The sequence below is a fragment of the Cavia porcellus genome, unplaced genomic scaffold, assembly GCF_034190915.1.
Source record: "Cavia porcellus strain 051 isolate PalLab524CR breed Dunkin Hartley unplaced genomic scaffold, mCavPor4.1 scaffold_28, whole genome shotgun sequence".
Classification (NCBI taxonomy): domain Eukaryota; kingdom Metazoa; phylum Chordata; class Mammalia; order Rodentia; family Caviidae; genus Cavia; species Cavia porcellus.
In genome coordinates this window covers 43169889-43196251 of record NW_026947511.1, presented here as the reverse complement: position 1 = coordinate 43196251, position 26363 = coordinate 43169889, and the positions used below count along the sequence as shown (strand labels likewise).

The 26363-nt window shown below is 53.0% G+C and overlaps 1 protein-coding gene across 2 annotated transcripts; it reads right to left on the bottom strand.

The window, feature by feature from the left end:
- Nucleotides 1–31: 31 nt before the first annotated feature.
- On the bottom strand, nucleotides 32–26047 carry CUNH6orf89 (chromosome unknown C6orf89 homolog). Of its 2 annotated transcripts, XM_003473667.5 has the most exons (9): nucleotides 25892–26047; nucleotides 21772–21848; nucleotides 17991–18198; nucleotides 17338–17551; nucleotides 6688–6842; nucleotides 6452–6591; nucleotides 5928–6057; nucleotides 2489–2612; nucleotides 32–203 (listed from the first exon to the last, which is right to left on the bottom strand). In XM_003473667.5, exons 3-9 carry the CDS (start codon nucleotides 18177–18179, stop codon nucleotides 109–111), a joined length of 1047 nt encoding a protein of 348 aa, XP_003473715.2. In that variant the 5' UTR covers nucleotides 18180–18198; nucleotides 21772–21848; nucleotides 25892–26047; the 3' UTR covers nucleotides 32–108. The 2 variants fall into 2 exon arrangements, with proteins under 2 accessions (XP_003473715.2, XP_005005459.1); XM_005005402.4 differs by lacking the exon at nucleotides 21772–21848 and having other exon boundaries at nucleotides 25892–26031.
- Nucleotides 26048–26363: the final 316 nt, after the last annotated feature.

Below are 26363 nucleotides of genomic sequence, written 5' to 3'. Positions count from 1 at the left end.
GGGCAGGCGACTAAGCAACTGAGCTGGGAAGTGGTTTCTTTGTTTTTATTTCCCCTCTTTTAACCTGGCTCTCCGGGCTAGAGTTGCTCTCGTAGGTAGTTCTGCCTTCTAGAGTTCCGAGCGTGTGGTTCCATCGCAGATGACCAAAGGTTGCACCCCTCTGGCTACGATGTAGGCTTTCCAGTGGGCGGTGCTGGCGTAGCCTGCGAGGGAACAGCGACAGGCAAGCCCGTCAGTGGCACAGGGCTGGACCGGGCCTCGCCGTGGGCACACACTGCAGAGGCCAGGGTGGCCCCGACCCCAGATCTGTGAGTGCCCCCTGCACAGTGGTCCCCTCCACTGCTGCTTCTTGCCAATCTGACACCAGCAGGCACTACATCAAACCTGAGTGCCTTCTCCGTGCCCTGCCTGGGCAGTGTAAACCAGGCTTTGGGGCTTTGCAGGGATGGCTGGCTCGGGACAAGGTTGGTGTGGGCCCTCAACTCTCAGCCTGGTCCCAGGGGCTTTAGCAGGGTGGGATGGATGGGTTCTGACGGGGAGCAGAAGTCTCCTTGGTTATATCAGCTATGGTGTCACTACGTTGCGTCCTGATAAACCAAAAGCAGCAGTTTTTAGGGTGGGTTCTTCGAACAGGAGTATCCTATGAGATATCCCAAAGAGAATGTTCTACGGGGAAGTCAGTTTGACAACCACCGGGCTCCTGGAGGCCTTCTGATGGGCACTGAGAGTCCCCAGACAGGCACTGACAGAACCCTGGGTGTCAAGGGCCACCATGCCTGCTGCTGGGACCATGGGCAGCTGACACCTCGCCTGGGGAACATGTGCCTCTGTCATTTGAGGGGTGGGGGTGACAGACCACCAGGAAGCCTCAGACTCAGCCTTCTTTGGCTGACCGCTGCCATCACTGTGCAATGTGGCACTGCCCATGGCAACCTCTTGTGAGCAACAGGGAAACCAATGCTCTCCAGAGGGTGCAGAGGCCATCGTGTCTGAGGCTGGTGATGCTGTTTGGACACTTAGGAATTAAGAGGGTGGGTCTCAGGCTGAGCTTCTCTGAACCACAGCACAATAACCCTAAGAAATGGAGGACCTCTGGACAGCTAAGTTTAGAGTGGTGCCCGCCTGTCGTGAGGTGGGGATGAGGTTTCCATGTGGCACTATGCTGTATGCTGACAGCAGATGCGGTCCCCAGCCTGGGGTGGCTGATCCACTGCCCCTCCCCTCCTCCTCCACAGCATGAGAACTTGTCACAGGGCATCGGAAGTCTCAGTGCCCAGACACTGGATTGTTCCTCTCCGAGCTCAGTGCCCGCTTTCCTGTCCTCATTTGTCAGTGGCGGCAGCAGCGGCAGCTGTGGCTTCTGTCCCTGCCACTGCTTTAGCTACCGCCGTGCTCTCCTGCTTCTCCTGCTCTTCTCCTTGGCTTGCTTCCCCTCTCTCTCCTTCGCCCCGTCCTGTGCTGACCTCTTCCAGACACTGCTGGACCCAGGGCTCCTTTCCGCCCGGCGCAGCGAGACAGGGCTCTGGGTTTGAGGATCAGAGCTCCTCTCCCTGTTGCTGGACACCTTTTTAAATTTGTGCATTGATTTTATTTTTCATTCCTAAACTGAAATCAGCTGCAAGACCTGGACCAAAACTTGGCAGAGTCTGCAGTCTGCTCCCTACCCCCAGAGGTGAGCGGTTTCTAGGAATTCGGGGACTCCTGAATGGCTGAAGAGCAGAGAAATCAGCCGCAAAGCTGGCCTGAGCTCTGCCAGGGGCCCTAGGACCTCAGCCAGCGAGGCAGGGAGCATGTGGAGGGTTCAGGGTGTCACCCACCCACATATCCATTGTCACCGAGGGGGCTGTGGGCAGGGTGATTTTTAGGGTATAAGGTGCAGGATGCAGATCAACAGGAAAATGGGGAGAGAAACCTGTCATTGGCACAAGGCTGCGCCGGGACTTCGGGACCCACATGGAGGTGCCGTTTCCTCCACTGCCCTCAACACTGCACAGCTCCGACGGATCTGCATCGCAGGCCTAAAAAGGTTCCTCTGCTTTCTCTCGAGGTGTCCCACCCCGCTCAGGCTGGCAGCAGACCTGACACCCTGCCCGACTGACGTCCTCTCTGGGCCTCGACCTCCCCACCTATGAAACTACGGAGTCCCGCAGTGCTTTCCAGAATCCCTTCTGACCTGACACGCATTCACAGTGGGGGTGGGAGGGAGGCCTTTCTCTCTGTGACATCGGTTGTTTTATTTCTAAGCACAGATACATCAACCCTGTCAATAAAAGAGTGCTATTTTCTGAAGGTGTATTTGCTACTTTAAATATTTTCTGAATTAAAAACTGGGCTTGGTGCGGTGGCATCTGCCTGTGATCCCAGCACTCAGGAGGCTGAGACAGGAGGACTGTGCGAGTTCAAGGCCAGCCTGGGCCACATAGTGAGACCCTGCCTCAACCCAACCCGACCTCCACGGAGTCCCTGCCCTCTTGGGGACACTACCTACCGATGTCCCCCGCCTCCACTGGCATGACCACGGACTGACAGTGTCTCCGGCAATGGAAGGGAGGGATGAGCTGCAATATGGCCTCACCGCTGCCAACCGCAAACAGGTCGTGCACCTTGTGCATCTGGAGGGAAGAACACGGAGAGGGAAAAGCAGGAAAAGTAGAGAGAAATAAAACCTGGGTGGCGAGCACCCTGCTCTGGGCTTTCCAGCAGCCGAGATGAAGGGGAGAGCAGGCCACTCCTCCTAAGGGTGGCATCTCCTGGTGAGGCACCCTGGGAAAATCTCTCCTGTGGGTGCTCCTGAGAGGGCCAGTGGGCACTGGGCAGCAGCCCCCACTACAGTCCGGGGGCAGCTGCGGCCCAGGCTTCAGGATCCCCAGCTGTGCGGAGGCCTGGCTTCACAGGCAGACAGAGGCCAGCATTTTACTGGAATCTTTGTCTCTGGAAGCTGGGCTTGAACACATGGTAACTGATCTGCCACTAAGCTATTCTCCCTGCAGATTCACGAAAGCAGGCCCAGCAGATGCCAACAGCGGGGCAGTCTGGTGTGATCTGTGCTCCTCCCTGGAAGACCACCCCATGAACCAGCCTGCTGACAAAAACCCCCAGCAGCAAGTGCACGTCTGTGCTCCCTGCCCCAGCAGCCTGGCCGTGTGACTCATTCAAACGAAGAATGGCAGCCTGGCCTGGGAACCCAGCAGCAGTGACAGCGTCGGGGCAGCCTGCTCTGGGCCCGGCGGGGGTCTCCAGGGTGGAGAAAGGGACCACGGGAGAAGGGGTCTCAGCCAGGCTTCTCCCCCAGCTCCTGCCCACTAAAGCAGGGCTCACAGTCGGAAGCCCTGGCCAGGTCTTGCTTTCTTCACCACTCTAGGCCTCTAGGGCCTTGGGTATTGGCCCATTCAGCCCTGTGGCCAACCCTGGCCACAGTTCTGTTTCCAATGCAACAGCAGAGCCACTTCGCTGGCTGCTGTGGTGACGGGGAGCTTTGTAGCTGGCCTGCAGGAGATGGGAGCTAATATAGGCCGATGCCATGGTATCCGATCCTGAACAGATCCCAGAAGTCCCCCAAACAAGCGTGTATCCCTCTCTTCCAACAGGCCCCTAGCAGGGGACAGGCAGCTCCTCCACACCTGGGGTGAAGAGACAGCCCTGGCCCGGGGAGCGGGTGGAGCGGGGCTCGAGCCCACGCTGGTTGGCCCAGAGCCTCTTAGTGACCCCCCCACCTATTGTCCATCCTACAGCTGCTTTGGGACCCAGCACCCAAAGACATGGACTGTCCCCCGCCACAGGCGGTCACATGGGCACCAGGGCCGGGTGAGGTGGCTGGGAGAAAGGAGAGCTCGGGCCAGGGCAGGGAAGTGGAGCTCCGGGAAACCAGACTCGCAGGACTTCGGCTGCACGGGCTGCTCCCCTTCCAGCACACCCCGGGAGCCACATGCAGTGCGATGGCTTCAGGAAGCTCGGCCCTTGGCTGGGCGCCTGGGCACCGAGCAGACGGGGAAGCTGATTTCGGTATTTGGGTGTGAGAGTGGAGATGAGGAGAGAGGCCGGCGCCCAGCGCCCTATCGCAGGCAGGAAGATGAACTCATCCAAGGCTGTGCTCCAGCTGGGACTGGGACACACCGCTGCCCAGCGGCAGCCAGAGCCTGGCGCCTCTGCTGCTGGCCTGGCAGGCTGAGCTCTGACTTCCAGACAAAGACGATTGTTTTTAAGGCTTTGAAATTCCTTCAACACAGTTCAGTAGACATGGAGCCAAGTAAGAGCATCAGAAACCAGAGTTTGCACAGTCATTGTTGGGGAAATTAAAAAAAAATAACTGTGGCCTTGGCATGGGACCTGGAGCCCTGCAAAGGCTGAGCCCGCCCCCCCCTCTAAAAAAGGAAAACTCCGCCTTCTGGGAATGAAAGCCCCAGGGTAGAAGCTCAAAGACAAGACAGACGGGGCGGACAACCACCCCCGACCCGATGCCTGCGCACCCTGCTTCTCCACCTACACCTGGCGTCTCCTGTTTGTGCCACTTTGGGGAAGCCACGCTGGGAACGGGTGGGGCCGAGGGCAGCCACGGTGTTGCACAGACCTGCTCGGGGACAGGGCCGAGTCACTTGGGCTCTCTGGGCTCAGTTCCCTTCACCACTCCTTCACTGCTCGTCTGCAGCTTGCTAGCTTGCTCGTTTTCTTTCTTTCTGTGTTTCTTTTTCTTTTCTTTCTTTCCTTCCTTCTTTCTTTCCAGCTGTATTAGCTTTGGGAAAGTAAACACTGTCGCCCTCAACACCAAGGTGAATTTTACTTCTTTTATATTTTGTGAGAAAGTGAATCCTTAGTATTTGCTTTGTAAAAAACAAAACTTTGATTTTGAGCCAGGGTCTCACTATGTAGTTGAGGCTGGCCTTGAACTCACTATGTAGCCCATGCTGGCCTTGAAATCATGGCAACCCTTCTGCCTCAGCTTCCTGAGTGCTGGGATTACAGGTGTGAGCCAGCACACCCAGCTTTGCTTAGCAAAACTATTATCAAATAATAAACACAAGGTTTCTGCAAGGATAAACATTTTTGCTGTTTTAAAGGAAAAGTTAATACCATATTGGTTTAGTTCTTTTATATGTATTTTTGGGATGGGGGGTCGACCCCAGGGCCTTATACAGGCTAAGCATGCACTCTCCCACTCAGCTACACCGCCTTTCGTATGAAGTTTTTGTCTTATTTTTTAAAAGAGGTTGTACTTATTTATCATTTTGAGACAGGGTTTCACTATGTGGCCCAGGCTGGTCTTGAATACATGGCAATCCTCCTGCCTCAGCCTCCTGGGTGCTGAGATTACAGGCATGCACCACCACTTCCAGCTAAAGATACAATTTTTAAGCCACACTTTCATGCTTTTACTTTGTTTGTGTTTCTCTTGGATTTTGGTTTGCAGAAGGCCATCAAGTTGTATTTGTTTTATGTTTTGGCCATCAAGTTTTAGAAACTATCAGGTTTGCCATACAGCTGTACAGATTACCCCATGTATGACCAAGTTTGTTCGTTGTTTTCTTTTTGGCCAAAATGGACAGCCCTGCAGAATCGTTTCTGCGATGTTTCCTAGGAGAAGAGTGACTTGTTCCTAACTTTTGCACACAGCTCCCCTGCTTCCTGACTGGAGGTGGGGAAATCACACGCACTGCACACTCAAGTCCTGACAGACGTGATGACCCTACCCCTTGGCTGCAGAGAGGCAGCCTGGCCCAAGGTGACAGGGGGACACAGGCTGGCGAGCTCGGCAGGCTTTCTGGGGCCCCGGCTTCCCTGCAGGGCCCCGGCTAGCAGCAGAAGGGGAGAACATGAAGGATGCGGTGTCCCCTCAGTGCACCCTCGATACCGAAGCAGGGCTGGGCTGGATTACGTCAGTCCCGTCCCCAGGGAGGAGAGCTCCAGACCCAAGTCCTCTGGCAATGCCCTACCTGACTGTCCAGGACAGGTGCTGGGTGAAGAAGAAAGCACTTTTTTAAGGAGGCATCTTTTGGAAATGAAAGGTGGGTAAAAACTGGGAAAAGTTCACGTAAAATCTGCGATCTGTTCAGAGGTCTCCTCCTGTAAAAGTGTCAAACAGACAGTGTCACTGGAACGGGGCAGCCTCTCCTCCGCAGGCAGGCAGCGGGCAAGGGGGCTCCACCCAGCACGGAGGCTGAGGGTGAAATGCAGCAGCACCAAGATGCTGTGAGCTCTGGCACATGGGGTGCTTTGCACCCCTTAGCTCAGGAGCGGCACACCTAGTCGAGGCCACCCTGAGCTCCAGGGGGTGCACGCTGAGAACTGGGCCAGGCCTCTAGGGGCTCCGGGGGGTCCTCTCCTCCTACTGCCCCGTCTCATTGTCCTCCCTTGGCACCCAGCCTGGCATGGTCCCTGGGGTGGACACGGGCTGTCGCATGGTGGCTCTCGGTGCCGGAGCCCTGGCCTAAGCCCCGCCTTCACCTGCCACACTCACCATGGGTAGGGGAACGGGAACCAGCGCTCAGGAAAGCAGCGCTGCCAGTGGGTGAACACCCCCTCGCTGAAGCCATCGGCCGCCTCCGGGTACTGGCACAGGAAGTGCTGGATCTCTTCAGGCCGTAGGGGCTGTCCAGTCTTGGTGTGAAAGCAAAACAGAAGCACTGACTTCCCATCACCAATTCCAGGACGCGCAGGCGGGTGGCCCAGTGGGCGCGGAGGGCACCCCCTTACCTTGATCACCAGCTGCCGCAGGTGGTCGAACATCTTCGGGGCGTCCTCCGGGAGCATCACTTCAAGGGGCAGCATGTGGGCGCAGACGATGCAGCTGGCAGGGACTGGCTCCGACTCGTTGTGCTCACAGTCATGGGGCCACCAGGGGTCGGGGCCTGCGAGTGGCGACACAGAGAAAGTAGGTGGGTGCAGGAGGGTGGGGCACAGTGGGCGGGGTGCAGAGGAGAGACTCCTCTCTGGACGTTCTCCTGCACGCTCCTAAATTCAATCAATAAACCTAGCACAGCAGCTGGAAAGCATGCGGCAACGCAGTTCTTCCGACCTCCTTGCCCTCCTCGCCCTGTGTGCCGCCTGCTGAGATGCCTGGGCACGCGGGCCGGGACGAGGGCCCCTGAGCCTGCGCCACTGGGTTCCTGCTGTGGGGGTCCTGGAGCTCCCGGCTCTGGCTGTGTACCTGCCCCTGCTTCCCGTGGTGACCCAGGAAGGAAGAACGTGGACAGGGCCCCGGTGAGGAAAGGGCCATGCAGGAGAGCTGGGACTTTCCAGGGCCCATGGCTGGTTCTGGCAACACCCACTGACCACCGCTTCTGACCTGGGGACCCCCCTCTCTCCCCCAAGCTGGTGAGAGACAGACGACTGTGCCGGACTCTCTACGCTGGTAGGTCCCCCTCTGAGCTGGACTGGGCTGCACAGCCTGCCTCAGTTTCCCCCTGCGCCTGCCCCCGACAGTGTCCAGTGTAGAGTGCCTCTGCACTCCTTCCTGTTTCCTTTCTCTTCTGTTTTGGGTTTCATTTGAGTTCTCAAGAGCTGTGTTTATTTTAAACTCTAATTTGGTTCCAGAATGTGTCACAAGCTGGGCTGTAATCAGGAGCAGGCCAGGAACAAAGGCAGGAGACAAGCAAACGGGGCCGAGATGAAGTCACAGTGTCAGGCGGCTAAACCCTTCTGCGGTCAGCGGTGAACACTGGGTCTCAGCAGTCTGCTGTCTAAGCCGCTGTCAGGAGCAGGCCCCTCCCTTGCTGGCCAGCTGGGACTAGGTGGACATAACCAGAGGACCATGGTGGCACCGCTCTGCTGCAGGGGCTCCAGGGCCCCCGTCTTGGAGGCACACTGGAGCTGCCAGACTGTGTCTTTCCTTCTGGAGTATTCTTCAGGGGTCACACTGCCTGCATTTCTGCCTGATAAGTGCAGCACGCTGGGGAGATCCTAGTGCTGTGTCACCCTCACACAGCCTTGAAGCTTCCCTGGAGCAAGCTCACAGGAAGGGGATGGGAGGGCACTGACGTGCCAGCCCTGTGCCAGTCACTTCCACACACCACACTGGCACCACACTGGCACATTGGCACCCACAGTGTGGTGGCCAGAGGCCAGGGGCATCCACCTGGTGTGGATAATTTAAGCTGTTGTTTGTTTATTGGGGACAGGTGTAAGGTGATAGGGACAGTGCTGCGGAGGAGGTGACTCCAGAGAGGAAAAGGAGGTGTCATCAGTGGCCGTGGACAGGGTTTCCTGATGGGCCAGGGTGGTGACCCAGGGGTTCCAAGAGAGGCAGGAAGAGGAAGACACAGTTATGTGTGGGAGAGGAATGGCACTGGGGGCCTGAGCTTGGACAGCCAGAGGGACAGGCCTGTCCCGGCTGCCCACAAGGCCTGGGCACCTCTTGGGCCCACCGCCCTGGCCCCTCAGGCAGTGGGAGGAGGAGATTTGCAGATTTATGGGGACACTCGTTAGACTATGACAGAATCAGTTCATCATGACCGTCTTCTCCAGAGACGAGAATAAAGTACAAGAGGACCCTTCCTGGAACCTGAACAAACATGCTTCAGGGCCAGCACAAGGCAGTTCTGGATGCTTGAGCTGTAACTTCCTTAAATTTATTTTTTTGTACCAGGGATCAAACTCATGACTGCACACTTACCAGGCATGATTTACATTTTTGTTTGTTTATTGGGAACAGAGTTTCACTATGAAGTTCAGACTGAAACTCACAGTGATCCTCCTGCCTCTGCCTCCCAGATGCCGGGTCACAGACATGCGCCGCCACACCTAGGTTTAATTCTAATTTTATTATGGACTTTAGGTGCTCTTGGTACTTTCAGGTAAAGAGGCCCTGAACACTCGGCACAGGAACAAGATCCACTGAAGTGAACCAAGAAAGAACAGGAAAGCAATACAGCACAGTACTCTGGAAACCAGGAGGGGAGCCGAGGGCTGTGCTCCCCGAGTCTTGAGAAACTCTGCTACCAAAAAGAAAATTCACCATGAAACAAGCAGCAGAAGCCAGCTCTCTGCGAGCCGTCAGCAGGGAAGCCGAAATGCCAAGCAATGTGAGGACACCAAGCAGTAACTTTAACAAGAACGGTAAATGTGACAGCTGGAGGAAGGACATAGCTAAGACCTAAATGAGCACACAGACCGACCGAGCGCAGCGGCTGTGGGCGGAGGCTGACGCACAAGGGCGTCAAGTCTCCCTCAAACCCTGTGCACAAATCAGTACACCGGGCATGAGACCACAACCGGTTCTCTTACTGAAGCAGGGTGGGGTGGCCCTGCCCACCCAGACCCTAAATCCACCTAGAAGAGGGCAGCAGGAGGCCATGGCCTCTGTTCCAGGCAACCTGGGCACTGTGGGTCTGGCCCAGCTCCTGCTGCAATGAGGGGGCAGGACTGGAGGGAAAGAGCGTCACTTTGCAGCCAAGGCTGGCCTCCTCAAACTCACAGAGATCCTCCTGCCTCTGCCGCCCGAGGGCTGGGATTACAGGTGTGTGCCACCACACCCGGCCCAGAATGTGAATTCTGCTCTCCCTGTGTAGTTAGTATGTTTTTATAAAACGGCTCTACTGCTGTGCACAGTGGTGCACTGGCAGGTGCAGGAGGCTGAGGCAGGAGGATTTTGAGTTTGAGACCATTCTGAGTTATATAGTGAGTCTAAGATTGGCCTGGTCAATATAGCGAGACCATACCTCAAGAAAAAAAGGGAGAGGGTTTTATTGAGACAAAACTCATACCACAAAGTCCATCCCTTTAAAATGTATAATTCAGGATACAAAAATCAGTGTTTCTCTACACTAGTAACGAACCCCCTGAGAAAGAAATTATCATTCACAATAACTTGTAGAAAAATAAATACTTAGGAATTAACCAAAGCAAAGAAGTGAAAAACCTCTCTAACGAAAAGTATAGCACTCTGAAAAAGGAGATCAAAGAAAACACCTGACAGTGTCCCGGGGCGGGCAGAGGCAGTGTTGCCAAATGGTCCGGGCACCAAGGTGACACACAGATGGACGGACCCCAGTCAGAGCACCAACCGCACTCCCCACAGAGCTAAGAAAACAATCCGAAACTTCATTCCACCCAAACAGCTTTACAACAAAACCACATGGAGCCAGAAGGGGCCCAGCACAGCAAGGAAGGCCACCCTGGGAAAGCAGGGGCAAAGCAGGGGCGTCACCGCTGCAGGCTTGAAACAGCAAGGTCCTGGCCAGGAACAGACACGCGGACCAGAGGAACCAAGCAGAGGATGCGAGAGCCACCCCTGGCACTCGGCCTTTTGATTATTAACAAAGGCCCCAAAACACAAGCTGGAAAGAAGAAGGTCTCTCTGACGGATGGGAAACCGGGCTGTCCACACGCAGAGACTGGCTCTAAACCTGTATGTCTCACCGTATACTCAACTAAAATCAAAATGCATTAAAACAGAAACATTTCGGGGCTGGGGATTTAGCTCAGCGGCATAAGCGCCTGCCTTGCAAGTGTGTGGTCATGAGTTCAATCCCCGGTACTGATAAAAAGGAAAAAGCAAACAAAAAGACCAGAAACATTTAACCTGTGAGATCAAATAGGTAAACCTGTTCAAGACGTGGGCATAGCTCAAAACGTTCAGGGCAGAACCTCAACTGCACAGGAAACATCAAGAATCAACAAACTCACTATGTAATGCAGGCTGGCCTCACATTTGCAGCAATCCTCCTGCTTCAGCCTCCCAAGGGCGAGGATTATAGTGTGCACCACCATGCCCGGTCTCAGTGTTGTTTCAGTTTGCACTTTTTCTTTCTTTTCTTTCTTTCTTTTCGGTACTGGGGATTGAACTCAGGACCTGGCACTTGCTAAGCAGGTGCTTATGCTGCTGAGCTAAATCTCCGGCCTCCCCAAAATTTTAAAATAAAAAGAAATAAAAAACAAAAATGAGAAGTGTTTTAGTTTGTTGATCCCTGATGTTTCCTGTGCAGCTGGGGCAGCAAGAAGCCGGACAGGGCCAGGGCCGCGGCGATGCCTGGAATCCGCCCATCAGCCTTTGCTGCTCCGCTGCCATACTTCTTGTTTAAACAAAGAAGGGAAGGCCTTCTTTATACTAAAAAAGTGCAGTTCATCAAATGCTAACCTACTCATCCAGACAAAAAACAGACCCGCGCACGGTCAGTGGGTCCTGGTCCACCCCGCTGGGTGCGGCCAGCCTGATAGGGAAGTAATGTCATACCTGCTGCGGTCACCGTGCATTCAAACGTTCCTTCCCAGCCCCAAGCAACCAAGCACCTGCTTTTGTTGTCTATGGATCTGCCTATTCTGGCGTTTCATAAGAATGGAATCACACCGTGTGTGGCCTTTTACGTCTGGCTTCTTTCACTCTGCGTAAGACCGAGAAGGCGCAGGCAGCCTCCTGGCAGGGCTCTTCACTCTTTTCACTGCCGAGTAGTACTCCACGGGGTGGATAACCAAATGCTGCTTCCTCACTTGAGCTCCTGAACGTTTGGCTGTGTACGCTTTGGGGCTCTCATGACTAATGTGTCCGTGAACATCTGTAGACCAGTTCTGCAGATGCATGTTTTCAGGCCTCTTAAGCATAATTTTTGAGGAAGTGCGAAATTGTTTTCTAAAACAGGCACAGTGTTCCACATTCCTATCAGTGTGGGTGAGAGCTCCAATTTCTCTTGTTATTGTCTGGGTTTTTTCTTTTTTTTACTATGGTCACTTTTGTCTCTCTGTGGGTTTAAAAACATTTCTGTTTGGTTTTTGTGGAACTGGGGCTCGAATCCTGTGGCAAGTCTTCCACTGAGCGACATTCCCAGACTTTAAAAAAAAAAAACTTTCATTCTGAGAGTCTGGCCAAAATGCCCAGACTGGCCTTGAACCTGTGACCCTCCCACCTCGGTCTCTGAGGAGCTGGACTCAGGGCGTGCACCATCACGCCTAGCACCATGCGGCCTGGCTCTGCATTTCCCTGGTGACTCAGGATCCTGACATCTCTGCGTGTGTCTGGCCATCTGCGTACTCCTGGAGAAAGGTCTGCTCATTACCAGTTAGGCTGTCCTATTTCAGTTACTTCATTTTAAGAGTTATTAACAATACGTTTTTGAGAAGGAAATGAGGGGCTGTCTTCACCAGATAGTAAAGCATTCATAAAGCTACTATAATTAAACACAGAGCCAGACTCACTGCGCAGATCCCCACTGGCCAGCTCACTCACTTCCTAGAATTAATTTGTAAGCCAACCCTGTAAGTGAGATCCTTTTCTCAGCAGCAAATCCCAGCAAGGTAACGTTCTGTCCTCTTGTTTCATCTCTCACACTGTAATAGGCACTCTTTTCATTATTCTTCTTATTATTTTTGTACCGGGAATCAAACTCACAACCTCGAGTTTGCCAGGCAGGCGCTTATGCCGCTGAGCTAAATCCCCAGCCTCCTTTTCATGATCTATTTAGTGCCACTCTCCCTTTTTTGGAATTGTGTTGGCAATTTTGGGGGGTACTAGGACTCAAACTCAGGACCTCACACTTGCCAGCAGGTGTGCCGCCGTGCTGCACCCCCGGCTTTGTTGGTAATTCTGCAGTCTGACAGGGAGGCAGTGTCCTCGTGGGGCTGGCAGGTGTGCCACCCCTCAGTGCTTTCCCTCCATTCTCTGCGGAGCTTGAGCTGCTCTGGAGAGAGGTTACTAATTTAAAAACTCCCAGGTTACTAATGTAAAAGCTAGGTGTGGTGGGGCGCACAAAGTCAGTTACCACAGTTTCGAGGTCAGAGTGGGCTCCATCCACAGTGAGCCCAGTGGCAGCCTAAACTAAACGGTGAGACCCTGTCTCAAAAACCACCACCAGGACAGAACTAAAAATCAAGTTTCCTAGTGCTGAAGTGCTGTCTACAAAGACAGGAGTGCTGGGAGTTAAGAAGGAGAGGGAAACTAGGGCATGATCTTTGTAAGCTGGAGCAAGGGCGCTTCCTAAATAAGATGTTTAACAAGGCAAAGTAAAGAAACAACGGACAGATCTGACCGCTACGTGCATGGAAAAGGCACAGAATCAAAACCTCTAACACACGGTGAGCTCCTGCTTCATGAGAAAAATTCTAGACGGGAAGAGAAAATGAACATGTAGTTCACGGAAAAGTAAATGGCTCAGAACATGAGGAGCCAGCCGGCCTCGGGGCCACCGCAGGGACGAGGCACCGGGAGACCCAGAGCCTGTGGGAAGAAGCCCGACTCCGCCGGCCTCAGACCCCAGGCTTCCTGCCTCCCGGCCCTGCAAGCAGATGCTGCGGGCCACCCAGCCAGCGGGGTCTCCTGGGCGTTCCGACGCTCATCAGAGCGCCACGCCAAAAATGTTAGTTACGTAAGTGCTCCTCTGTGAGCGCAACCCAGGAATCTCACACATTCTCATTCTCTCTCTCTCTGTCTCTCTCTCTCTCTCTCTCTCTCTCTCTCTCACACACACACACACACACACACACACACACAGATCTGAACAGAAACAGAAAAATTTCGAAACCAAGTTTGTCTTGGGTGTCTTGGGTAGTAGAGGAGCTAGCAGCGTAGAGCTTAGACTCGTAGACATTTACTTAGCACGGGAGTGGCGGGGTTAATGCTCCCTGAAGAAGGAAAGAAGGAAGGAAGAACAAAGGAGGGAGGAAGTCAGAGGGAGGAGGAGGAAGAAAGAAAGAAAAACTGACAGAGGAAAAGAAAAGAAAAAGTGAGCAAGCCTGCTACCTCTAAAAAAAGCGGCTGCACCTTAAACTGGCGGTGGTGGTGCCCACCTGTGTTCCCAGCACTCGGGAGGCGAGGCAGGAGCGTGGCCAGTTCAAGGCCAGCCTGGACTACACGATGAGACCTGCCTCAGAACCCGCAGAGGTGGGGATGCAGCTCAGCGGCACAGCACCTGCCTGGCAAGTAAGACCACCGCCACCAGCAGCAAAGATTTATGAGGCCGGGGAAAAAGAGAAAGAACCGAGAGCGAGGGGCGGGGCGGCTGTGGGTTAATGAGGAAGGCCGAGGCAGGCGGCAGCAGGCAGGGCGCGGCCGGGGAGAGCGCCCAGGAGCTCCTCAAGGCTGGTGGCCACAAAGAACTCTACCTCCGGGGCCTGGGGTGCCAGAAGAGAAAGGCCAGGGTGACCCACAGAACCCCAAACCTGCCAGGAAGCGGCCCCTGGGCACAGTGTGCAGCCCTCGGGGTCTCGGCAGAGGGAAGGTCTCAGACTGGGTCATGGCTGCCCAGGCTTCTACGGTGGCTCTTGCCCTCTGTGTCTCAGTGTGCCCGTCTGTAAAGTGGTCAGCGTGCCAAGCCCCTTCCTCGGGGCTGCCGTGACGTGATGTGCCGCTACCAGAAAGCCCTGTGAGGACACCGGTCCTCGAGGGCACAGGGGGCACAGATGGCAGTCACCGACGTGTGCCCCGAGCGAGGATTCCTGCAAGGCCAGTTGGCACTCCTCACCCGGAGGCTCTGCACACTGGGATGTGCTGGTTCATGCCTGTAATCCTAGCACTTTGGGAGGCTGAGGCAGGCAGACTGCCGTCCTGTCTGAGCAACTGTCTCCAAAAAAACCCCCCAAAACAAAAAACAAACGGGCTAAGGATGCAACTTAGTGCAAAGGCCCTAGGTTCGATCCCTAATGGCACACACACAGAAAAGGACTTAGAATTTAGGAGCAGGACGCCAGTGTCAAGTGAGCTGCAGGATGTGGGGTGCAGATAAGACCGGAAAGCTTCCTACCTATTTAAATTACAACTTAGAGCAGGAGCAGTCAGGGTCTCCTGCCTTGACCGTATTTGGGAACTAAGTGACCCAAGGGCAGAGAAAGTCCATGCCACCAGCCAGGTCCGCTACCCTGTCTCATGTGGCAGAGAATGAGGCTGCCATGCGGGGAAGCCAACAGCTTAACATCTCCCCCACCTGCTGTGAGACCCCACGGGAAAACTCGCAGAGCCTGCTGGCAGTGGTGAGTGGCCCTGCCCTCAGAGGCCGAGGCGGGGTACGGAGTCCAAGGTCAGCCCAGGCCACAGGAGAACAAAGTCAGCCCAGACATGCAGAGACCCCGGCTCAGAAGGAAAGAAAGCAGCTACAAACTTCCTTTTTTGAGGTCTGTTGATGGTATTTCAAAAACAACCCTCCTGATAGATGTGAAAAAGTTGGGCCGGAATTTAAAATCTAAATATTAGTTAAAAAAAAAAACAAAAAACCAAAAAACCCAGGAACCCAAGATGCCGAGCTCTCATCTCATGTCCCCTCCTCTGATTCTGATAGAAGTCAAGTGTCTCCTTGACTTCTTCAAGTGCACAAAAATAGTTTCTAAAGGAAACCCAATCTAAGTTGATTTTTATGACTGATTAGGTCTTGCTTTAAAGAATAACATAGGGCTGGGGATTTAGTTCCATGGCATAAGCACCTGCCTGGCAAACTCGAGGTCATGAGTTCAATCCCTGGGAACAAACAACAAAAAAAAGTAACATTATGACTACAAAGCTTAGCTTAATGTAGTACTTTTTTTTCTAAAAACATCTTTTTTTTTTGTCTTTTTGAAACAGGGTCTCACCAGTTCAGGCTGGCCTTGGGTCACTTTGTAGCCCAGATGGGTCTTGAACTTCTAACAATGCTCCTGCCTCAGCCTCCCAAATGCTGGGATTACAGAGTGCGCTACCACACCCAGCTCTAAAAACGTTATTTTGAGAAAGTTACCCTGGATCATAAAGATTTCAGAATGGGGTTATATAAAACACTCTTATTCCATTGTGAATTTTTGTTTTTGAGACAGGGTCTCATACTGTGTAGTCCAGGCTGCTCTTGAACTCCACCTGTGTCAGCCTCCTGGGTGGCAGGATTACAGGCTGCACCACCATGACTGGCTTCCATTTGCAATTTTAATGCACATGTCTCTTGCTTGGGAAAATGTGCTGTTATGGTTGATGTACTGTGTCAATCTGAGAAGTCTAGAAGTCTAACTGAGGACTCGGCAGGGAGCCAGGGTTCTTACTTTGTAAACATCCTCAGCCTGTGCAAGAGGAGGGCAGGGAGATTTTGTGAGTGCTACATTGCCCTGGAGGGCAGGGGTGACCTGTGAACAGTGCAAGGGAGGAAGAGTGGCATGCTCTGCCCCACTTTGGCAGGCTGCTGCCTGAAGTGTTACCCCTCAGCCAGGCCACCCTGCCTTGGAGCAGCTGATTACGGACTGAAACCTCCACAAACAGTGAGCTAAACAAACCTTCCCTTCCTTCATTTTGGGAGTCCAGTATTTTGTCCCAGCAAGGAGAGAAAAGTAACCAAGACAATCACCACAAAAGGGGCTGGGGCACAGCTCAGTGGTAAAGCACACATGATGTGCTGAGTTTGAGCCTTAGCATTAAAAAGGGGAAAAATTCCATTCTAAAAATTCTCCAAACAGGGCTGGGGGTTTAGCTCAGTGGCATAAGCGCCTGTCTTGCAAGCAGGCAGGCAGGCAGTCGTGAGTTCGCTCCCCGGTACCGATAAAAAGGAAAAAGACCAAAAAAAAAAAGTAAGTTTCAAGACTTATCACATGCTACTTTATTCTCAAAAGAAAATGTCTCAAATGGTCAAATGGTCTGTCAGACTGAGAACTCCTGTACTGCTGTGGCTGCCCTGTTACTAAATTTAAGTGTTTTGAAATTCAGTTTACTGGCAAAAGTGGTATGTCACTGAGTACTAAGTTAAATAAACCGAGGCAGGGGCTGGGGATTTAGCTCAGTGGCATAAATGCCTGCCTGGCAAGTCCAAGGTTGTGAGTTTGATCCCTGGTACCAACCAAACAAACAAAAAATAAACCATGGCAGTTGAGGGAATGGCATGTACCAGCACGACAGGCTAAGGACTGCTAGACCAGGGTCTGTTCAAAGTGAGCCGGCTTCAGACACTTTCAGCAAATCGACAGCTGTTTACTAAATATTCCTCGGGGACAGGGTTCCCCCAAGAGCAGAAAATACATAAGGATACTGTCAGAGCCCCCTACAGGCACTGATCCCCAGCACAGGGGTTCACATGCCACCAGCTGTGTTTGCCGGGCAAACGTCTTAATTTCTCCAAGCCTCAGTTTCCCCCTCTGCAAATAGGGATGATAAAACCTGTCCTACAGTTAGTGGGGTCTGAATTAAAGAAAACAGTATCAAGAAGGCGTCTCTTATTAGATATCAGTAACCATTACCTCCTCCCTCATCAACCCCATGAAGGTAACGCACGTCAGAGGTGGGGATGGCACGAGAAGAGGGCAAGGTGTGCTGCGTGCCCATAAACCCCACTCTTGGGGGGCTGCCCAGAGGGTTGTGAGTTCAAAACCAGCCAGGGCTATGCAGCAACACCTTGTCTCAAAGGACCAAAACCGCAACCACAACCCAAACCCAAAGCCACATAACCGAGTCCAGCAGGCGGGAAGGGCGCCTACCGGCCAGCTGCCTGTCCTCCTCTGTCGCGGGCAGCACGGCAGCCTTGCTCTCGGGCAGGTATTTCTTGGTGATGGGTAGGGACAGCAGGCGGATGTGGCGGATGAGCGTGTGCCAGGGGTGGGCCCCGGCCAGTGTGGGCTCGGGCGCCAGCGGGCTGAAAGGCTGGATCACGAAGTAGGCGGCCAGCAGCACTAGGCCGAGCGTCAGGAGCGCCTAGAGGGAAGGCGGGCAAGGGTGAGGGTCAGCTCTGATCCCAGTGGACAGGAGGGGACGCCTGGGCACAGAGGAGCAGGCCTTTCCTGCTGTCTCTGTCGGCCTTCCCTAAGCCACCAAGGCATCAAAGTGAGAACTGTGAGGCCCGGAGGCTCCTAGTGGACCACAGTGGGCTGAGTCCACCACTTACAGCCACACAAATACAGCTCCATTACAAAGCCACAGCTTTCAGCTGGGCGCGCCTGGAAGCTGGGAGGCTGAGGCAGGAAGATCACTGAGAGCTTGAGGCCAGCCTGGGCTACAGAGTGGGTTCAAAGCCAGCCTGATACATAGCAAGACAGTGTCTCAAAAAGAAAAGAAAAGGAAAAAGAAAACCTAAGGCTCTACAGGAGGATGCTAGGGTGTGGGTTCTCCCCAAGCCTGGGCGACACCTTTGTACCTTATACACAGCGATGAGCACAGGGTACTGGGCCGGCCCCCTCTGGGGCTCGTTCTTTTCCAGTAGCTGCCTGATGAAATTCTCGATGGCCTTCTCTGACATGCCACACTGATGGCCGGTCTGTCGCACCAAGTCAACAGTCTCTGATAGTTTGTCATAAATGCTGAGTTCGTTAGCAGCAAAATCCATGTCTTCCAATTCGAAATCCCTTCAGGAAAGAAAAGGAACATCAGAGGAGGGCCGTCTCTTCAAAGTCCCTCCTCCTTGAAGGGCCTTCCTGTGACCGTCCCCAGCTGAAGGCATCAGAGCAGGGTTTGAAGACAAAGACTTTTATTAAACCCAGCGAGGATGCTGGCCACTGCCGTAACGGCAAGCCGTTGTATGTACAATGGTTTTTCATTATTACTTTTTATTTTGAGATGGTCCTGGCTATGTTACTAGGGCTGGTATCAAACGCTGGGAAACAAATGGTTTTCCTGCCTCGGCCTCCAGAGTTGCTGGGAACATAGGTGAGTACCACTGGCACTGCCAGTTTCCATACTAGTCCCAGCCCCTCATAGCTAAGGGCCGGCCAGAGTGTGGGAGGTCCCTGATGGGACTGGTAATTTTTTTGGGGTGGTGGTGCTGGGATTGAACCCAGGGCCTTGTGCACAAAACACAAGAGCTCTGCCACTGAGCCACATCCCCAGCTCTCCCCAGTGGGGCTGGGACTTTGGAAACCAATCACAGATTTGTTACTGGTTTTTTTTTTTTAATGTATGGACCTAGCCTTGAACTCACTTTGGAGCCCAGACTGGCCTTGATTTTACAGTGATTTTCCTGTCCCAGACTCTTAAGTGCTGGGATTACAGGAGCTGGGCATCATGCCCAGCTGCTATTGGTCATTTACAAAATAAAAATAAACACGCTATGGTTTGTGTGTGGGTCTCCCCAAAGCCTCACCTGGTTATGAGAGGTGGGCTTCTCAGAGGTGCCTGAATCAACAGTGTGTGACTGATCCGAGGTCTAGTGCTGGGAGTAAGGGTGCGATGCCTTACCTGCCCTGGGGTACACAAGGTCCAATAAACAGGGCAGACAGAGACTCGTTCTGTCCCTGTCTTTCTGACTTTCCCTGTTTCCTGCTACTTCTGCTGTCTCCCGATGCTCTGGCTGCCAGGAGCTGTTGCCCCTGTGCCATGTGCCACCCTGCCTGTGAGCCACATAAACCTTTCCTCCTTTAATTCCGGGTGTCAAGTATTTTGTCTCAGCAACGAGAGAAGTAAGACAGAGCAGAACGTGATAATGGTATCGACTGATGACTTCCTGGCAGTTCTACCAGACAGATCCGCTGTGGGAGATGAGCTGGCTCAGGAGCTGCAGCTGCCAGAGCCAGGATTCGGACAACACGGAAGCACTGGGCAGGCTGAGTCCTCATCCTTCCCCACAAGTACAGCATCGGGGGTGTGGTGGTGTTATCCCAGCACTGAGGAGGCTGAGGCAGGAGGACCTCTGTGGGTTCAAGGCCAGCCTGCACTACACAGTGAGACTGCCTGAAAACCAAAACAAGGAACATAATGCCAGACCTCAAAGGTCATTTTATTGGTGTCTTAGATACTTAAAAAAAACCTAAAATCTATATGAATTTCAAAATTCAGTTTGTGTTCTCACAGTAACTCACAGTAACTTCACAGCCACTTTGTTGGCTGGTTTGTTTTTGACACCTGGTCTCGCTATGTGGCCCAGGCTGGCCTCGAACTCAAGGCATAGATAGGTGGTGGCTGTGACATTCCGGGCTCCATGTTCCCTACCAGAGTGACATGACTGTTGTCCTCTGCCCTACAGCAGGCAGCTTCTCCTCACTCAAAGAGCACATAGTGATTTCTGAGAACAGAAGCGCTTGGGGAATAAAATACGTGAAATAAGTGCCCCAGAAGAGCCCAGTGGAAGGCGGCATTGCTCTCCCTCTCCTATTAAGGTGGATGTTTACAAAGAACTGGCTGAGGGGGAGGATGGATGTCTCAAGTGAGTTCAAGGCCAACCTGGGCCACACAGTGAGAACTTGTCTCTAAACAAAGAAATTAATAATAAAAATACGGGGCTGGGGATTTAGCTCAGCGGCGTAAGCACCTGCCTTGCAAGCAGGCGGTCGTGAGTTCGATCCCTGGTACCGATAAAAACGAAAGACAAAAAAAAAAAAAAAAATACAACCCAGGCCAAAGTGTTCAAAAAGGCCCCAGCACTTGGGAGGTGGAGGCAGGAGGATTGTGTGTTTGAGGCCAACCGAGGCTACAAAGTGAGAGTTCTGTCTCAAAAAACAAGTCAAAAAAAGAAAAACAAAACATTTCTCGAAAAAGATGCACAGATCATTAGGAAGTGGAGGAAAAGAAGCCATGTCACCAGCCATGAGAGAAAGGCAGGTCCAACATCACGTGAGACACCGCTTGTCCCACGGTGATGGCCTGAGGGGGGCAGGGAAGGGCCCCGGGTTGAACTGGCAGGGTTCGAGGTCACTGGCGAGTGCCCCGGGCTGAGCTTGGTGAGCGCCTTCAAGAGGCTCCGTGGTGCAGGCCACACTGAGACAGGGGCTGCAGGGTCCGTGCACAAGGCGGATGAAGCAAGGGGAGGCCGGGCTGGGACCCCAAGTTCCGGCCTCTCCTTTCTCCACCGCGGCCATCACCCTCTGCCCTCGGGCTGGCAGTGTCTGCTTACTGAAGGGGTGAGCAGGACTAGGACAATGCCCCGTGAGGCCAGCGCGCTCCAAGAAGGAGCACAGGCACAGGAGGGTACTCAGGGTAAGAAACTGAAGCAAATGCCCTGCACCCGCAGTGGTGGGTATCGGCAGCACTCTGGCAGCTGCTCGAGGGCTCAATCTCAGACCTCTGCTCGGGGTCCATTCCTCCGTGTGAACCCGGGAGAGCTGAGCTCGAGTCCACATTAAAGACCTGGGCATTGGAGCCCAGCGTGGGGGCCAAGCCTGGCATCCCTGCACTCTAGGAGGCTGAGGCAGGAGAACTACAAGTGTAAGGCCAGCCTGGGAAAGATCCTGGCTCCAAACTTTAAGATGCATGCAAAAGGGCTGGGGATATAGTTCCACGCAAGGGCCCTGGGTTCAATCTCCAGCGCCATAAAAGTTTTTTTAAATAAAAACTAAAAGTGGGCTGGGGATGTAGCTCAGTGTGAATGCCCTGGGTTCAACTCTCAGTACTACAAAAAAGGTGATACTACACAACTCTGCAAATATATTAAAAGTCACTGAAAAAAACAAAAATAAGAACAAAAGACGGAGGCTGGGGATTTAGCTCACTGGCATAAGCGCCTGCCTGGCAAGCGCAAGGTCATAAATTCAATCCCTGGCACCAAATAAACAAACACAGGTCACTGAGTCCTAGAATTTGGGGTTTTTTGAGACAGGGTCTCATATGTAGCCCCTTGATCCTCCTGCCTCAGCCTCCCAAGTGCTGGGATTACAGGCATGAACCACCAGCTCCTCCGATTCATGTTGTAATCACATACCCCCGGTGAACTCTAACAGATGTCACCGGGCACAAAGTGAGTCTGAGACGTGAACCAGGAGAGCCAGGGCTAGAGACCCCTACGGGAAGAGCGAAGTGCTGACTCGGTGCTTCCCACGGTTGGGTTCTGTGACCACTGAGCCCAAACTGTCCTTACAAACCGGAGGCAGGTTTAACAGCCACACAGAGGGACAGTCTGGCATCGGCTGTCCCTTATAAACCCGGAACGCGGCACCATGGCTACGCGCGGAGTGGGCGGCTGGACGACCCGTGGCCAGCGGACAGTTTACCTCCGGGAGGAAGGTCCGGCTCTGGTGGAGGCGAGCGCTGCCCCAGGGGGAGGTGCGGAGGCGCCGGCTTCTGAAACCTGCAAGGCACAGGCTGGTCACCGGCAGTTAGGACATCCCTGCACCTCGCATACAGATGGACAGGGCCCCGCCCTGCAGGGGGACCCATTCCGAGCCCCCCGGGGATGCCGGACTCAGTGCCGGGTCTATATGTTCGTTCTCCTGCATGCAGAGGTCTATGGTAAACTACAGTAAAGTATTAATAACAAAATACAACGATTCTAACCTTATAATCTAAAAAGGGTTTATGAATGAGGGTCTTGTTACCAGGAACTGAAAGCAAGGCCTTGCGCTTGCCAGGCAGGCACTTATGCCACTGAGCTCTATCCCTGGCCTCTTTTTCTTTTTTTAGATAACGTGGTGCCATGTAGTCCAGACTGAACTTGGGGCAATCCGCCTGCGTCAGCCTCCTGAGTTCTGAGTTTACAGGCACTGTGCTAACACACTCAGCACTGTATTTTCACTTTGTCCCACACCGGTTTCCAGTATTATGTTAACTATGCACTATGGCATGCATTCTTTAAAGTTGTCACTCTGTTCCATTCTATTTTATCTCATGAAATTAATAGAAAATACATTCTGCTAAAGGGGGAAAATGTTCCCTGGCATGTAATAAAAATTATTAGGACAAGTTAAAGGGAAAAACAATAAAACGTTAAAATGATTCATATACAATTACATATATAAATAATAATTTAAAAGTGCACTAAGTGCTTAAAGTTAAAGCAAGGGACTGGGGATTTAGCTCAGCAGCATAAGTGCTTGCCTGGCAAGCTCGAGGTCGTGAGTTCAATCCCTGGTGCCAAGAAAAGACAAGACAAAAAAAAAGCAAGCCGGGGCTGGTGATGCACAATTGTGATCAGGAGGCCGAGGCAGGAGGATCACTGTGAATTCAAGGCCAACCTGGGCTAGAGTAGTGAATTCAAGCCCAGCCCATATTGCATAGTTGGATCCTGTCTCAAAAACAAACAAAAAAATCACAGTTCAGAGAATTTCACTGTTTCCCCACTTTATCATCCTTTGAATTTTTTTCACACCAGCCCACCATCTCAGCTGCAGACGCAATTTCTGTGCCTTTCCAAGCCCATCAGCATGGAGCTCCTAGGAGGCACGGTATTCTCTGTAGGGTTCATCAATCCCATTAAAACCGTAATTCTCTCCCACTGCCCAGTATTCAGACCATGGTCAAATTTCCCTAACAAGATCTTTTCAAAGATCCAGGATCCACCCAGCGATCTCATACCACATTCTCCTGCGGTGTCTCTCTCATCTACTTAATCTACAGTAAACGGTGGGGGTGCTTTGATTTTTTAAGGCTGACACTTTTGAAGGAGTCTCCACAGTTCTACACTTACCTCGATCTGCTCCTACCCTCAGCTCCTCCAGGTCCTACTATTAAAAAGTAAGCAGCAGCCTTCCCCTCTGTGGGTGCAGGCCTGCCTTCTCCCTCCCTGGAGTCCTGTCCTCAGCCCTGCCCCCACTGACCCGCTGGAGTCCTTCCTGTGTCGGCCCGCACTCTAGCAGCGCTGCTGAGGGTAGCCGTGGCTTCCAGGTGCGTTTGCATTATTTCCTTATCTGATCTCCTTGGCAGCTGCCACTGGGGCCCGGTGCCCAGTCCCGAGAGCTCTCAAGCCTTGGCATAACCCTCTTGCTCCCTCACCAGTGCTGGCGCACCCCGACTGCCCTGGACTCTCTTCCCACCCCTTCCAGGTCTCTAACCACCGGGTCTCCCTCCCGGTCATGCCTCAGGGTCCACCCTTTATCTACCTGCCCACTGACCCACTGGACGCTGCCGCTTCCTAGTGCCGGCCTGCCATCTGTCCACAGCTGGACTCTTATTTCCCCCTTCTGACCCGTTCCTCCTCCGGTATTCCTCTTCATGGGAACACTCCAAATGTTCTCCAAATTTAACAACGCTCCCCCAGCCGCCACTCAAAGGATCGCTAAGTCCTCTCCATCCTCACGTCCACCTCTTTCCCACGCCACACCAAGGGCCAGGGGAGGGCTCTCCACAGCTCTTCTGCGGGCTACTACACAGCAATTCACCTCTGCCTTCTGCCCACCTTCTCTGGCTGCCACCCACTACCTAGCTGTCCTGAAACACACACCAGTCACACTGAACACCTTCAAACAGGCCTGCCCTCTGCTGGGCACACGTGGACACTGGCCTTGGAATGAGTAAGAGCTGGGTACAAATCCTGGGTTTTTCCACATACAGAACAGCCCCAATACATACTACGGAGCCTAAGCCTGTAAAAGGATTATAAATGATATATATATAAAATACTTATTCCAGTATCAGGCATATTAAATATTCAGTAACTGTTACAAGATAAAGTCCAAGCTACGGGTGGTAGTGCCCTCCTGTAATCCAGTACTTGAGAGGCTGAGGCAGGAAGATCCCCATGAGTCTAAGGCCAACCTGGGCTACACAGTGAGCTCAGTGCCAACGTGAACTGCATATTGAGACCATCTCCCTTTCACAAGTACAATTTCCTTGGCCTCACACAGCTAGCTAGTCCCGTTTCATCCAGTAAGTGAATTTTGTGCGACTTCAGCCTCGATTCTGCCTTGTTTTTTTGAGGCAAGGTCTCCCTGTGTAGCCCCTGCTGGCCTCGCACTTGGGTGACCCTGCTGCCTCAGCCTCCTGAGTGCTGGGATTACAGGCGTGTGCCACCATGCCCTGCTTACACTCAGTTCTGATTTTGCCTTTTGCCCTTTCCGCCACTCTGTCACTTTGTATTACATGTTTCCCTGCCTCCCAGCTGTTTCTTGAAGGCAGAGATAAATGAAGGAAATAACACATAAAACAAAGACTAGACTTGGAAATTCCCTTCAGACACAGAACCTGACCAGATAAACAAATTTATACAAAGTACTTAAGTTTGTGGAGAACTGATCATTCTGCTGACAGTCATTGAATGTAACTGACAGTTTATTCGTTTCCTTGTCATTTATTCATTCATCTTTAATGCATTAACCCCTTGAGGGCTTGGTGGAGGTTAGGCACCTAGCAGCTGGACCTCCTTTACACGTCCTAAAGCAGCTGTGGGGAGCTGGGATCCAAACTGGGTCTTGAAAAATGTCCAAGGCTCAAAGAGTCCTAAGGGACAAACAGGGCCTCTTTCTGGCATGCAAGTCGGACTATGTGAACTTTCACTATGTGAACTTGCAAGGCAGCAGAGATGAACTCAGCAATTTTTTTTTGAGGCACCCTGTTCCTTCCTGGGAACCGCGACTCCTCAAAAACAAATGTACTAAAGGAGCAATGTCCATAGACCATTCCAGTGTGGAAACTGCCCAATGGGAAATAAGGTCAGCACACTAGGGAGAGGAGGGCAGTCTCTATTGTAAAGTGATTGATTGGTGATGGACTTATTTTGAGACAGGGTCTAGCTCCTTAATTCAGGCTGGCCTCGAACTCGCAAAGTTTCTCCTGCCTCAGCCTCTTGCGTGCCTGGATTACAGCCATGTGCCAAGATGACCGACTCCTGGTTATCTAATTTAAAAGTAATATATGTTTGAATACCAAGGCTCTGCAGGCACTTAGATCAGAAATAATATGGCCTGCAGGTTCAGGTCTTAAAAACACTACGGGAACACAACCAGGAGACTTTCCTTGTGCTACAAGGCGGTTACAAAAAAAGCAGCTCATCTGCTCGCGCGGAAGCGCACCAAGAAATGCAAAATGCCAGGTTGTGTCACGTAGTAAGTGCACACTCAGAAAAATGGATCCGTCCCAAGGGCAGTGAAAGCTGGACCTCGCTAGCACCGCGAATGCTGGGGATGCTCCTGTGACGCTAGAGACACGGGTTCAGGCGGAGTCGAGCTCCTTTTTTTTCCCTTCTCGGCGGTGCCAAGGAACCAGAGTTCGGTCTCAAGGGAGTCGACCCCAGGGGAGCAGCGGGGGAGGCTGTCAGCAAAAGGCGAGGGGTCAGCACCGAGGTGAGAGGTGGCGGTAGCGGCGAGGGAGGGGCTGCGCGAGGATGTCTCGGACCTGACCGGCGGCGAGACTGTCACGGGGCGGCCTCCCCCCTCCCGGCCTCGGGGCCCATTCACTCACATGCGGGCCCGCGCCCCCTCGGGCTCCTCCCGCCTCGGGGACACCAAGCCGCCCGGCGAGGAGGGGTGGGCCGACAACTTCCTGCTTCCGGGAGCGCAACCCGGAAACAGTTTCTACGCCACAAGCGAGCCCTGCGTCTCTCCACCCCTCCCCTCCCTGCTCTTGACCACAGAACACAAAACACCGGACGTCACGCTGCCTGGGGGAACTCTCGCGAGATCTGGGGAACGCGGGCTCTTGCTCCCCCTGGCGTTGGTCTCGCGCAGCGGCGCGTTGAAAACCGGATGGAACCAAACTTTACAGCTGAACTGATTGAGTTGAGACCTATTAAGACCCCTCTTCCGTTGCAGGCAGTGTACTGGCATTCAAGCATAGGAGCCGGAGGGACACGGTAGTGGAAGGCATCGCTTTCTGTCTGGCAGTTAAAAGCCAGGGAGAAAGACAAGCCAGTGAATCACTCTCATTCACACCT

Bases quoted from the DNA above. Each gene is read 5' to 3' on its own strand.
- CUNH6orf89 (XM_005005402.4), bottom strand. The intron at 6,843-17,337 runs GTAGGCGCCCTT...CGCCACTCGCAG, and splicing joins GGAGGACAGGCAGCTGGCCG to GCCCCGACCCCTGGTGGCCC. The intron at 6,058-6,451 runs GTGAGTGTGGCA...ACACTTTTACAG, and splicing joins TTCCCGTTCCCCTACCCATG to GAGGAGACCTCTGAACAGAT.